The sequence below is a fragment of the Pelmatolapia mariae genome, linkage group LG23 (genome assembly GCF_036321145.2).
Source record: "Pelmatolapia mariae isolate MD_Pm_ZW linkage group LG23, Pm_UMD_F_2, whole genome shotgun sequence".
NCBI classification, from domain to species: Eukaryota; Metazoa; Chordata; class Actinopteri; order Cichliformes; family Cichlidae; genus Pelmatolapia; species Pelmatolapia mariae.
The window spans coordinates 50,509,943-50,525,000 of record NC_086246.1 but is presented as its reverse complement, the minus strand read 5'-3'; the positions used below and the strand labels follow the sequence as shown (position 1 = coordinate 50,525,000).

The 15,058-nt window shown below is 43.1% G+C and overlaps 1 protein-coding gene across 1 annotated transcript; it reads left to right on the top strand.

Annotated features, from left to right (window-relative positions):
* The first annotated feature begins 1,113 nt into the window (after window positions 1–1,113).
* LOC134621014 (ceramide synthase 2-like) lies at window positions 1,114–14,879 on the top strand. Its single transcript, XM_063467402.1, has 11 exons — window positions 1,114–1,301; window positions 2,355–2,531; window positions 4,254–4,371; window positions 7,045–7,163; window positions 7,816–7,873; window positions 8,019–8,069; window positions 9,116–9,208; window positions 9,704–9,832; window positions 11,967–12,073; window positions 13,009–13,165; window positions 13,252–14,879. The coding sequence occupies exons 2-11, from the start codon at window positions 2,356–2,358 to the stop codon at window positions 13,444–13,446; spliced, it is 1,203 nt and encodes a 400-aa protein (XP_063323472.1). The 5' UTR covers window positions 1,114–1,301; window position 2,355; the 3' UTR covers window positions 13,447–14,879.
* Window positions 14,880–15,058: the final 179 nt, after the last annotated feature.

Genomic DNA, 15,058 nt, shown 5'->3' with positions numbered 1-15,058 from the left:
CCGAGCGCTCATAATATTTGGGTAACTGTAAAGATTTCATTTGCAGATGTGTTATAGCCAAATACAATTATACATGAAACAAAATGAAGATATTAGCTCTCATTGGGCCTCTTCTTTTTCTCTAGATGTATCCAGGACAATCAGAAAATCCCTTTAATTTAATATTTTCTATTTGCCTCATGAAACATTTCGACCAGGAACGATAAATTCATTTTACACTGAGGGCCACATACCACTGAAACTCTTTCTGCTAGTGTAAAAACGTTTAACTTGACATCCAAAAGTTATCCTAATATCATTTTTTAAATCTCAGTTTTCTACATAATAACTGTGTAAAATTACAGAACAGTTTCTAGTAGCTCAGTGTCCAGACTGTCCCATATTTAAAAAATAGAAACTTTTGTTTGATTGATGAAAATGTTAGCCAAACTGTCTATGGCAGACAGTAAAAAATGGTTTCTGTCATTTAATTATTAAACTGTTGCTTGACTGCTTTGGTGTAGTATAAATGGCTGTGGCAAGGGCGTAGATTTGGTTTTGGCATTGGTGGGGACAGATGATTCAACCACCGAACCCTGCCCTGTTTCTTTTCTTTTTCCTTTTTGTCTTTGCTTCTTGATAAAAGGGGACAAATATACTTGCATACATATGCTATTCTACATGCTTTTAAACCATTTAAAATTACAATTCAATATCCAGCGATTCAATAATAATAATATTGGTGGGGACATGTCCCTTCCGTCCATGCCAAATCTACGCCCTTGGGCTGTGTGGGGGGGGGGGGGGGGGGGGGGGGATCTCTGTCAGCAGGAAAAGCTGTAAAACTTATTTTTTTTAAAATACAGTTAAGACAGTTTTTGCCCTCCTTCATATTTTTCTAAGCGGCCAAACTGAAGTTATTCCTGGCCCGTTTTGGCCCCCGGGCCTCATGTTTAACCACCAAAATTGCAATATCTTGGAAACCCCCAAAAATAAACAGAAGCGAAATTACAACCGAAGCAGAAAATCTCGCGAGCCTCATTTGAACGCTTCGCCTCTCGCCCCCTGTCGGCAGCACGTGGCATTGTCCCAGTGAAGGGCTGAGCAGATTTTGGCTGGTGAGAAACGACTATGATCCTCATGTTGTGGCACAAAATCCAGAGCAGAAAATTATGATGATGATGATGACAGCACACGCCCCTCCATCTGATTGCCCGCTCTCCGCCCTCGCTGGTAGGAGCGGGGTGCGTCCACACGCTCCTCCTCTCTAAATTGCCGCTGTAGCCTTCGCTTTCCATCTTCCATCACAGGATCGCGGACAGGTGAGCACAACATCTCCTTTCTGCGGTGTGTTAGATACTTAAACGCCGTTTCAAAGCTGGCTGGGTGGTTTGTTGGATGCTTGATGGACCCGTGGGTTTGCTGTGCTTCCGCGAATAACAGCTGATGGATCAATTATTGCGTGTTTTAATCTGATGCACTCGCCGTGCAGTCGGCGCACAGTGGTTATGGTCTCTCTGGTCATTTGACTGCGCAGGCTTTCACATCTGCGCTCACGTTCTTCCACAGCTACGACCTGATCGATACGCGGATCGATTGGACCTCAGCAGCAGCAGCTTTTAAACCCAGACCGTGCAAACCGTCGAGTGTTTACAGGGAATAACAGTAGTGAGCTTACAGCATACAGCGTGTGTGTGTGTGTGTGTGTGTGTGTGTGTGTGTGTGTGTGTGTGTGTGTGTGTGTGTGTGTGTGTGTGTGCAGACAGAGACTTGAATGCATGAAGGCTGCGCTAAAGCACGCAGAGACACGTCTGCTGATAATATCGATGCGCCTCATTGTAAGACGCTGCTGGTGTTTGGACCTGAACACGAGGTTTCTTTTCTGTCCAACACTTAAAATGCTGATAAGCTGATTGTCCCCTTCAATCAGGAGCGAGCAGGTTTGCATCTGATTCATGTTTGTGACAGGCAGCAGCTGCTGTGCCGCTGTGGGGTTCAGGAAATGTAACCTGTTAAAGCCTGAAACATGAAATAATTCAAACTCATGTCGTATTTGCTGCTGTGCTTTTTAGTTTATTGTTTAAAAATGTTTTGTGAATACTTCCTGGGGAAAATAATGCACTGCTGATAAACTAGATGTAAAGAGGTGAAATCACCGTTATTGATCATGTAATCTAAACATATTGCCATGTGAGCTGATGCAGTAGCAGCGATGACACTGTGCACTTGTTCTTTTCCATCATTTCTGTGCGTGAGCAAACAGAGTGTTTCCTCTTGTCCTCTTTGTCATTAATTTGAATACGCTTCCCGTTCTGGTAAACTGTGTTTCTGCGAGCAAACAGTACTCACCTCTTCCTCTTTCATCTGCCCCACAGAATGGAGGCCCTGCTGAACGAGTGGCTGTGGCGGGAAGAGTTCTGGATTCCTCCTGGGAATCACTGGAAAGACATGGAGATGAAGGAAGGAGAGGGCCACTTTCCTCTACCCAGGGATCTCATCTACACCTTGCCACTAGCTCTGATCTTTATAGCCACCAGATATATCTTTGAGAGGTGAGACTGTCATGGCGAGCTCTGCTTTTTGGCTGTTGTCATTAAATTGCGTCGCATCTGCTGAAATCAGCAGAGCAGTAAGTTATGTGGCGCACAGTTTTGTCCTTTTCAGTTTTACCTAATTAGTTGAAGGAAACAGTTAAGTATGATGCTGTTTGTGGGGTAAAAGTAATTTTCTGCTTGACTTGTTTTGGTCATGGTGGCTGGCTGGAGGGTGTTTGCTGCTAAGCTGCTGAGGAAACGGCTCCTTTTCCCTTTATTCATGTGCTACATACTGTGTGAGAGTCCCGTCTCCTCCCAGGCTAGTTCCAGCCTTGTGTTAAAGTGTGTCCGAGTGTTTTTGAGGGAAAATAACTCTTATGGCGACTACAGAAGTGATCTGTTTATAGCTGAGGCTTTACGATGCATGACTACTAATGCTGATTCTCTCTAAGCAGCCTCTGCAAGGTATAGTCCACACCAACCGGTCAGTGACTGCTGTCGGGGTGAACGCACAGAAACTCCCTTTTGCATGAATTAAAGAGAAATAATAATAATTCGAGGCTACAGTTAATCTGTGAGTGCGTCTGGTCTGATGATGCGTTTGTCGTCAGTGTCTCGGTGTTCTCAAACGCCTTCTTGGTTTTACAGGATTGAATGTTTCAGGCTGTTAGTGTCACAAAATCAGACATTTGATGAACCCGACCAAAATACCGACCGAGAGGTTTCACAGTATTCTGCCAATCAATACATGATCACATTTATGCTTGTGAGCAAAGCTGCTTTAAAAGGAATCGTCACAGTAAACCTGTTTGTACAGTTAACTAGTTCTTCTGGTAACAGGACAAGAATTTATTCGGGGTTGGCAGAGACGCGGTCCACGTGACCACAGCTTGCACGCCTTTCCATTATCATCATCGTCAGCTGCTGTATTGTCTGTGTCTTCAAAAAATGCACGAGCTGCCTTCGTGTGAGCTGAAGATTAGCATCCTCGTCTGTACCTTCATCAGCGAGGTTTGGTGACATTAGCAGTCCGGGGTCGGAGGATGATGGCGTGTGCTGTGTGCGAGTCGTAGAGGTGGGCACTTTCATTTGTGCTCGCGTAGACGTCAGCCAGCTGGAAGGTGTGTCTCCACGCAATCTTCTCAGGCCACAGCTGTGTGTGTGTGTGTGTGTGTGTGTTCCTGTAACCAGAGCACTGTGTGTCCCTCTGTGAAGCTGCCCTGACCTTCTCATTATCTCCGATCTCTCCCTGCGTGCACACTTCAGGATCATTATCTCTGAGATAGAATTACACACACACACACGATTATGCACACGCACACATGCATGTTTATCTAAACATCTATTCATTGTTGATACCCTCATATTGTATTATTCTGTTGATCTTTCTGTCTCCTTCCGTCTGTAACACACACACACACACACACACACACAGATCAAGTGTCTCTTGATGCTGGATCGGATAATGGCAACGGCTGTCTGGGCACAAACCGCCCATGGCAGCAGCTCTACAGGCTGTCAGGAGTAATGAGCTATCTCGTTGCTGTTCTGTGTTTGGAGCACATTGAGCAGCTGTTGATGACATCACACATTAATCCTTCAAGTACTTCAAAACTAATTACTCCGTTTGTTTTATTAACAGGGTTGCATTTGCTATTATACACATATATGCATATATATAAAACATCAGCAAAATGCATTTTTCCCCCTCCTCATGTCTTCTGGTCTCTGTCTTCTCAGGGTCATCGCCATCCCCCTAAGCAAAGTCTTAGGTGTGAAGGATCGGATTCGGATTCGAGCCCCTTCCATCCCAAAGCTGGAAGCTTTCTATAAACAGCACAGCCAGCAGCCATCGCAGGTTGGTGCTTCACAGGACCCTCTAACTGTCCATGGAGTGCACTACTGTAATTATGGTACATGTAACAGGGATAATGCAAAGAAAGAGTCATTGCTTTAAATGTGACACTCATCTGTATTTCCTCGATACAGTAAATATTCCACCAATATACGAATAAATGAATTGTTGAAGTCACTTATAAGCATGCAGCCCAACAGGTTAAAGATCCGTTTAAGAGATGATCCCAGATGCACATGAAAACCTACAAAGTATTTCCCATTTTTTAGGATTATACTTATACTGAGCTTAAAAATGACATCTGTGCCCAGACCTCCGTCTTGGTTAAAGAACGACTACATAAACTGTATCTCATGATCATCTGTATAAATATGTAAATATCCTGCAAAGTAAATGCAAATTTAAATGAAAAATTTCACCTTGAGTCAGGCACTCTTAATGTTTAGTGTGTCCCTAATAAATAGGAACATCTGTTATTGTGTCACACAAACAGTTTATGCGTGCTGGGTGTGGCTCCATCCAGGAGACGAAAGTAAGATTGTGTGCCAGCTTCCTCTGGAACAAGGAACAGTTCAAAAAGGGGCCGTCCCCACAGAGATGCAGCTCAGTCACATTCAGGCTACGAGGCTCATGCTTACAAAAACATCTCAGCATCTCAGTTTATAGCAGGCGTGTTCGCTGCACTGTGAGAGAAGCAATTATCTTCCTTTTAAACATAATCCTGTCTGTCCCTTTAATATTAATCTTTCCCTTTATGTTGCTGATAATCAGAATAATTAGTTAAAATCTGAGGACAAACCAGCACTATTAGTCTGTAACTGTTACTTTTCTCCGAGTCATGGAAGTCCTCCACCCTCCTCTCGGTGTAATTTGGCCTTGCAGCAGAGCAGCGTGTTCCTGTGCAGACAAGCAGGGGTGCACCTGTCAGGACGAGACATGACTGAGCATATCGAGTGGAAACGCACCGCTCCATGAGCACCTTTCTACTTTGTTTTTACCCGTGTGTGTGTGTGTGTGTGTGTGTGTGTGTGTGTGTGTGTGTGTGTGTGTGTGTGTGTGTGTGTGTGTGTGTGTGTGTGTGTGTGTGTGTGTGTGTGTGTGTGTGCGCGCGCGCGCGCTCTGGCTTATTTGCAAATCTATTTCCAGCAGCAGCAGCTAACGACTTTGCTGTTCCCCATGTAAATACCTCGGCCACAAACACGTTATGAAACAAAGTAGATTTATTTCCCCAATACAAGGATTGTATTTCTATTGCACAACGCAATCGTGGGAAAATCATTTCACTGCTGAGTGTGGTGTCACAGTTTATCCTTTGATACAGTGTTGGAGCTGATGCTGGGGGTGCAGAGAGGCTGTGTAGCCAAATAAAAACATGCATGTGTCACACCTAACCGTGTAATTAGGTTTCACTCAGCAGAGGCACCTTCGGCGCTGTGATGTAGGGAGGGAAGGTCACACTGTGCTTAGATTAAGCACATTTATCTCTGTGGGTGCACAGCTACACGTCGACAGGACGAGAGTGCTGTGATGAAGCTGTAACAATGCCTGCTATTAGGGATGGGTATTGATAAGATTTTCACGATTCCATTTTCGATTCTGTTTAACGATTCGATTCTTTATCGATTCTCTTATCGATTCTTTTTAAAAAAGGAGAACACTAAGGTCGATTAGCTTAGAACTTTGTTTTATATCTTCTCTTTGAACAAGATAGAAATTTAGGAGTAACATGGCCTTACAAACCCAACAGTGAGATCTTAAGAGATCCACAGCCCACGGCTCTTCAATGGGGTGTCACAGGGTCCCCGGGAAAAAAAAATTGTAAATGTAAAACAATAAAATAAATATTCTTCTGTAGCAATAACAAAGTATAACATGAATTATTCTGTAGCAATTACACAAGAATATCCAGTAATGCCCCTGCCTACAATTAAACACATTCACTTACCGAAAATCGGGGGCATCTGCTGTGGCAAATGGGTGCAAGCCTTTGACCACAAACTTAGTCACTGCTCGGTGACATTCATCTATCCTGGCCTGAAAGGAGACGCTACCGGTAGACTGCAGCGAGAACTGCCAGCATCTGAGCCAGCCAGACTCTGTCTGTCTCATCATGGTCACCTAAATGCACAGTAATGGCAGGTTTTGTAATAAGGCAGATCGCGCTAACATAATATGCACTGTTAGTTGATTATTTACCTGCCGCATTAACGGGAGAGGACGTGCAAACGTTACCGCTGCTGCTGGGTTGAGATTCACGAGTCCGGAGTGGAATTAAAAACACGACATTCATTTAAGGTCATCGCGTGTTTTGTGAGCAAATGCTTTTGCATATTCGTAGTGTTTCCTCCCTTAAATGAAATATCTACTTTGCAACTATTGCAAGTTGCCCTGTTGTCATCTGTTCTCGTAAAGTATAACCAAACTTTAGAGCGTTTGAGCCGCCATGTTTCCTGCCAGGTAAATGATGCTCCGCAACATGGTGACGTCATTCGGGGCGACTGGAATCGATAAGGGAATCGTTTGCAAAAATGGCAAACAATTCCAAGGAATTGAAACAGTGGGAACCGGTTCTCAACAAGAACCGGGTTTCGATACCCATCCCTACCTGCTATGAGAAAGCAGCTCGTATTTAAATAGTGTGTGTGTGTCTCTGTGTGTGCGTGTGTGTGTGCTCAGAGTGAAGTGGTGGGCCTGGGAAAGCAGTGTGGACTCTCGCAGAGAAAGATCCAGACCTGGTTTCGACACAGAAGAAACCAGGACAGACCCAGCAGCACCAAAAAATTCTGCGAGGCCTCGTGAGTTTTTCTTCTCAGTCGTTGAGCCATTTCCTGTTGGACAGATGTCACACGTGTGCCTGGTTACATCTTTGTCTGATCTCATAGAACTATATAGTTCATTGACACAGCATCCGCTAATAAGGGGGTGTCAAACATAAGGCCCAGGGGCCAGAATGGGCCCAGCAAAGACACCGATCTGGCCCACTAGATGGCTTTGGAAAATGTGAACTGAATTTTTACATTTTCTAACAACATTTAAGTTTTATAGCTTTTCTGAATGATAAAGACCTCCACAGTGGAGCTTCATGCTACACCAAAGTAATTACTACCATATAAATGACATTTTCAGTCTCTCTGTGTTGATTCATCTATAAAACTATCATCCAGGTCATGATAGTTTTGTTCATAAACTAAAACTTTCTCTTTTATAATTACAGGAACTCTGGCCAATGAGCTACCAGAAGTTTTTCTGTAATTTTACACATTTATTTCTTACAGTTAAAGCCCAAAGAGTCGTGCTGTCAGACCTCTGACCTTGTTTTTCTTATATTAACACATCTCAGAGACTAAATGTGGAGTTCTTGTCACTCGTCTCGCCCATTTAAAATCAAACTGGGCCATTTTGACATCCCAGCTCTAATTGATGATGCGTCTGTTCTTATCTGTGCAGCTGGCGCTTTGTCTTCTACCTCACATCGTTCATAGCAGGGCTCGGCTCTTTAATTGATGTAAGTGTGTCGTCACTTTTCTTTTAAAAGATTCGAATCCTTTCACTGAATTTTGAGAATCTACATCTGCTTTCTACGATGTTTAAATAAGATTGAGGCAAAGATTGCTGTCATGTAGAGATTTATCGTTTCCTCCATCTTCTAGACGCCGTGGTTCTGGGATCAGAGCGAGTGCTGGAGGGGTTATCCCAAACAGGTAGGACTCAGATTTTCTTAACCTTTTCTCCAAAGTGCCGTTGGGGTGTAAATGCTGGGGTTTGCAGCAAGTGTAAAATGAGTCGTAGATTCTTTAATTTATGGTCATTTGATTTCATTTCTCTGTTGTTAAGTTAACATTCATATTCATGAAGAACTAAGTGACAGAGACGTCTGTGAGCTGTGCTAAAACTGAAAATCTGCTTCAGCCGGTCTCTGCATCACTCAGATCATTTTACAGAGCAGCGGCTAAGAACAATAGGATCTACTTAAAGCAAAGAAAGAGCAGAAGGAGCACGCTGATCGTTTTTAATGCAGACTCCACCCAGAATTTTTCAACTCCGACTTCCTTGACTGCAAAGCTCTGAATGCTTTTGTGGCTTCCTTCCAGCCTGAGTTTTTAACTTGCCGTGAGGATGATGGCACACATTCTTCCCTGGAGGTCACGGCTCTCTTTATCTGCATTTGACTGATAACGGCTGCAGCAGGCTCTGCTACTGCAGACTTTTTTTTTCTCAGACGGGTAGAAAGGACGTATTTTTAGGGTAAATACCTCAGTCAACTTCCTGTCATTGTGTCGCTGCAAACTTTCACTTTTGAGTCTTCTCCACATGTTTTTCTTTAAGATTACGCCATGACTTCCTGTGCATAAAGCACGTCCTCTGTGCTTGTAAATGAGAGCGAGGAGTTCTTACGTGGCCACTGAACCTTTGCTAGACTTTACCCCTGAACCTATTAGACAGGTGAAGCTGTAAATACTCAGCAGAGTTGAATGCCTCCACTACCCCAAAAAGCCCAGACCTGCTTCAGCACACTTAAAGGAATCAGTTCAGAAAACTGTTTATTAAACTCTTTCAGTTCCTCAAAAGCACGTAGTTAGATTTCATGTTAGAGTTCAGTGATTAACAATCTAACACATCTGTCTGTGAATGCTGCTGCGTGCATCACCATTGTTCCTTTCTAAGTCTGGACAAATAAGCATGGTGTTTGAAAAGCTTCTGAATGATCACACTGACCTACTGTCGCTCTCTCCCTCTCGTTTATCAGCCTGTGTCTGAGGCTCATTACTGGTATTACATGTTGGAGATGGGCTTCTATTTGTCGCTGCTTCTAAGCATCTCTGTGGATGTGAAGCGAAAAGTGAGTATGAACTGAAAACACATAAAGAACTCCTGGAACCTGGTTATTATTCCACATTTTATCCCTGAAATGTAACGTTTTAGTCCAATGGTGAAAAAAGCAAATGCTGACTGTTCTGTGTTTCCTCCTGCGATTATATCGAATGCAGATTCTGCACTGGATTATCTGCTATGACGTCATAACTCTGTGTACTTTGAGTGTTGCAGTATATTAAATCTTTAGTCATTATCCAGCAAAATATTCAGTCCAGTCTCTCCACAGACACCTGAACTGTACTGAATACTATAAATATTCACAGTCATCTCATTTCAGTGCTTCTGTGCTTCAGGAGGCTTTGCTGCTGTCAGATTTGGATTATATTAAATTAACCAATCAGTGCAGACAGTCATTTGATATTTTAACCATGCTGGTTTAAAACGGCACACGTGCAGCTGCTGTTTATGCTGCTGCATGTTTTTAAGTGTATGCGTGCATGCATGTGTGTTTGTGTTTTAGGATTTCAAGGAGCAGGTGGTTCATCATATTGCCACCATATTTCTCATCGGTTTCTCCTACATTGCCAACTATGTGAGGGTGGGCACTTTGGTGATGCTGGTTCACGACTCTGCCGACATTATTCTCGAGGTAAAACACCACACCTGACTCCAGACACACTGTGTGTACAAACGCCACTACTTCATTCTTTGTTTTCTAACAAAAGGAAGTAAGTGCAGCACTTTGCAAACATATTTGGAAATGAAAGTTACTTTTATACGCTGCCTCATTCACAAGGGTCTGCCACAGCAGGGAGCTCTAACCAGCATGAAAGTCAATGTTCGTATGACCACCTTTATTTTGGAACACAGCCTGAACTCTGTGAGGCAAGATTTCTTTAAGTATACTTCATGAGGCACATCCCAAAGCTCTCTTCTTGGATGCTGTTTTGTTCCATTCTCTGTCAGGATGATACCACACTGGAAACTATGAACAGGCTCTGGGGAGGCTAGTCCATGTTTTTCCATCTAGGTTTGTTTTGACTGCAGTGGCAGTTTGTTTGACAGTGCTGCCAGTCGGATGCTTTCCAAATGGTGAATCAAAATTTGGATCAAATGTGGATTCATCACTTCACTGGACTCGTTGACACTGATTTTCTTTGGATTTCTTGTGTAATTTGGCGTAGCCCACCCATTTCTCCCTGTTTCCCTGCCGTAAGAGTAACTTTTTGACAGCCACCCTTCCACTGAGACCATTTTTGAGGAGGCTTCAGTGAACAGTAGACGATCAGCTGAAGGGACAGATGTATCCCTCAGGTCCCGGAACAGGTCTTTGCTGGTTTTTCCCAAGTTTTCAAGGACATGATTTCTTCTCGTCCTCCGTGTGTTCAGTTCCCTTAAAAATATTCACAGAGACACTTCACATGATGCTGAAATATTCCTGTCAAACTCTGTTATGATTGGCATTTTTCATGAGTTCAACAAAAGAAATGGGAGTCAGTCAGCAGGCTGCTAATAACCTGTAAGTGCCTCGAGGTTCAACTTGAGTTGGGTCTTTGCCAAGTTGTAGACACAACACTGGTTCATCCCTTGAGTTGGGTGCATTTTTTTTTTCAAGCTTGAACGATTCATCAGTGTTAAGTGACTCAGGTCCAAGGACTGGACTGAAAATGGGTGAAAAAGTCAGCGATGTCCAGAGAAAAAGTTTTAACTGCTGCTCAAGACTACTTTTAAAAATTCCAAGAGTGCCTGGCACCTTGGAAGCAAAATATAAAACAATGAGTGGTGGTTCGAGACTTTTGCACGGCGCAGTATGGAGGAGACTGCATCGTTGTGCTCGCACACAAACGTTTAAAATGGCAGATTATTGCACAAACGAGGAACTTGACTTGAATTCAGCCTATTGTGTATTTTTGTGAATTTCCGTCTTCTTTCATACAAGCACACACGTCCTGTGAGCCGTGCACAGCGAGAGGTTTTGTTCTGTTGTTGCCAAAAACAGAAAAACTTGTCGTGGCTGTAAAGGTTTTACCACCTCAGTGACAGTTGTTCCTTTGTCCGTGGGTTTTGTGAGGCTGTTTCAATGATAAGAAGTGACGATGATGGTTGTTTTCGCGATACATGAGATGAGGAAATATGCAGTCGTGTCACCTCGGGTGTGACAGGGTGTCGCCTGGACGCTGATAAAAATCATAAAGGGAAAACGATGCTGGCTTCAAACCCAACAGATGATTAGTTACGGCACATGAGTGCAGGTGAGTTCATCAGTGAGTCTGAGGTTTGATTTCGAGCAGCCACACCCTTACATCACGTGATTCCCCCACTTGTTTCTCTCTCGCTGCACTTTGAGTAATGCACTAAAACCACCTGGAAAGAAGAGATAACGTTCGAGTCAATAAACTCAGGTGACGTCTTTACACTTTAACCTGTTCAGATCTGAGACCCCCTGCAGGACAAACACGCTGCTTCTGAAGTGCTCAGGCTTGTCTCGGTGTTTAAAAATGACTTTTTATATTTAAAAGTGAAAATGGGGGTGGAACATAAAAGAGCCGACCCTGGCGTATGTCCGAGATTAGAACATCAGTAATGTACTGCGTGTAATATATTGTATGTTACCACAAATCAAAAGTGATGACATAAACTGAAAACACCTGAGCAGGTTGTTACTGTCAGGATTCGGGGGCCTGTGGGGAGGTGGGCTCACACCTACAGCACTTAGAGGCAACCTAAACGTGTTCACTGTCTTTTCTAAGTCACAGGAACTTTTACCTTCCTTTTTCTGACAGGTGGGTAAGATGCTGCACTACGCATTGTGGGCGACAACATGCGACTTCCTGTTTGTCCTCTTTGCTCTGGTGTTCCTCGTCACGAGGCTGTATGTTTTTCCAAGCAGGTAAGAAACTGTTAAATCAGACGTAGTTTCATGTGTTGGTATGTAAATGTCCAACTAGGTTTGATATACAGTTTGTCTTAGAGCACTGATAAAGTGATTCTCCAACAGCAAGTTTCCCGTTATCGGTTGTCGCGAAATCAATCAATGCAGAGCAGTGAAACAAACCACGGAGGCCCCAGAAGAGTGCAATCAAACGATGAGTTTATTAACACACAGGAGAAGAGATATCAGCATATATCTTCTGACAAAAATACACTTGATGAGGATTTTATAGCATCGGGGTTACGCCCCCTCGTGCATCAATTACAGATTAAAATACATCGATTACAGGCAATGGTACATCTTAAAAGTCTAAAAACAGACCTTCCAAACAAGGCAATAACTTCGAGCCCTCCGGGTCTCTGGGGGCTGGTTGTTGACTCCGGGTCATCTGTTTTCAAGTAGACTAAAAATGCAACAGGTTGCAACAAGAAGCTGAATGAGTTAAGGCCTCAGGCCTGTTCCTAGATTATATGTATTATATGTGTATGTGTTTTGTAAGCGTGTATGCAGTTATCCTTCTATGTTCTCGTCTCCCTCAGCATGGATCACCTGGACAGTCACGCCAGTGAAGCTTAAAACCTTTAATAGACCGAACATCAACTCTGAATAAGCACAAATATGCAATGTGTATAAAATGATCATAACTGCACCTGTAATAGAAAAGGTCAACATGATAACAAACATCTTTAATACAATATCAACCCTGTAAAAAATATCATTAATAGAATAATGCTGTAAAGAATATTATTAATGCAATTATAATAATGCAGGTTATATGGCAGCAATAAAAGAATTTCTGCATCTCCACACGGTACGACACACGTTGCTCTGAAGCTCGAGAGTTTGTAGGAACAGCTGATCTCAGCATCACTGTTTCTGTGTTTGCTTTCCAGGATCATCCACACCACCCTGATCGTTTCAATGCAGTTCTACGAGCCTTTCTTTGGTTATTATTTCTTCAACGCTCTTCTGTTCGTGCTACAAGTGCTGCACATCTACTGGGCCTATCTCATCCTGCGCATGGTCTACAGGTTTGCCTTCGTGGGCAAGGTGAGACGAGGGGCTGTTTAACCAGGCAGCGATAGGAGGGAACGAGGGAGGAATCGGATGGTTAACTCTTTTATTCTTCTCCACAGATCGAGGGTGACGTGCGCAGCGATGAGGAAAGTCCGGTAGATGACAATGAAGAAGAGGAAGATGGGGGTGAGTGCAGCTGGGAGCAGAGGAAGGATGCGATTAACTCCAGACTGGCATCGCTGGCTAACAACTGCGTCCTGAACAACCTGACCAACCAGACAAATAGAAACAGCAGACTACCCAAAACCAGATAGTGCAGCGGCTTCACATCGAGTCCACAGCTTCGCTTGAAAAAGAAATCCTAATCCCTTCCACTTCCATGTCTCCAACATGGTCCGTTGATGATTTCAGGGCAGGGTAGGTTTGCCTCCTGAGCAAAGAAGCACAGATGATTGTTGATCCACCGAATGTGACATCGGGAAGAAACGCCACCACTCATAACACTAATATCAAAAAAATCATATAAAAACACGTATGATGAGAGCGTGTGATCACTGCGTCGGTGTTCTGCAGGTTTTTACCGATGCTGTTTCTGGTCCCTGTATTATAAGAACTTGAAAATATTAAGGACAGCGTTTTAGTTCATCTTTGCTTTGTTTGAGTGAGAGGTTAAAAAAATATTGTGTATAATATGGTGTAATCTATTTTAAATGGAACAAACTACTCTGACTGATTTATGTCCACATGGCTGCTCATGCATACAGTTCTGATTGTAGTAAATCTGTTGATAAATCACTTTATAGGCTGTTTTTATTCATTATTCACTGTAATCTGTATTTGAATCCCTCTTATGATTAAAGAAGTTGTATTTTTCTGCGACAGAGCTAGATTTAGACATTTTAGGAGAACTATGGCGCCCCCTGGTGCACAAAGAAGACGCTGCCCCTTTCTGATGCCTTTACAAAAAGTATTTCTTCTACAAACACGGACGTGAACCGTGTGTGTGTCTGTGCATCGTGTCTTTTTCTCACTGGCAGCATGATTTCCTAATCGGGTCTTTTGTTTTGTGCCTTGGCTGCTGTGTTTTGAACACTAAGATATGAAGTCTATGTGCTACTAGGGTTGCCCTTTTTGGAGCAACACACAGGAAAGGCCTTATTGTAACGTGTGTTGCGTGTTTTTGCGTTGTCATTTCTACCTTTGAAAGCCACGAACCTGATTCACACAGATGGGCATTATTGACCTATTTTAGATACATCGATGAAATGCTCCTGGTTAAAAATGAATGTAGATATTAGGAGCTGTATATTTTAATATTTACCAAATTGTGTTCTGATGCTTGCTAGTGTGATTTTACATGTCTCTTCCCACCGTGCTGCTGCAGATGAACACTTGTAATTCACTACCACTGCATTAGTGGGAACTGGTGAAGATGACTGGCTGCTGAGTGAACATGCTAATCCAGTCATCATTTATGTAACGATGGCTGTGATAGGGCTAGAAACAGGGCGTGTCTGTGCAGGGATGTGATGTCACTGAGGCCCACCGCACAACAGGGGGTTTAAAGTGAAACGCTGGAGCGCTAAAAGGGCCGATGCAGTGAATGAGACCCACCTGGATGTTGTTTTTAAGAAGATATAAAAGCAGGAGACACTTTATGTCCTCATGAAACCTGCATTTGACTTTTATTATGAGTGTTAATTTGTGACAACTTGAACAGTTGAAATAAATGACTTCTGAATAAAACTTGTACAATTCAGTCAAGCTTTTATGAAACATGTTTACATTTTGTTCATACTAATAACCCCCCCCCCACCCCACCACACACACACACACACACACACAGGTAACCATACACAGTACTGTGCAAACGTTTCTTTATGTTTTGCTATCGAGGTGACAGACCCTCTTGGTATGTTTTTAAAG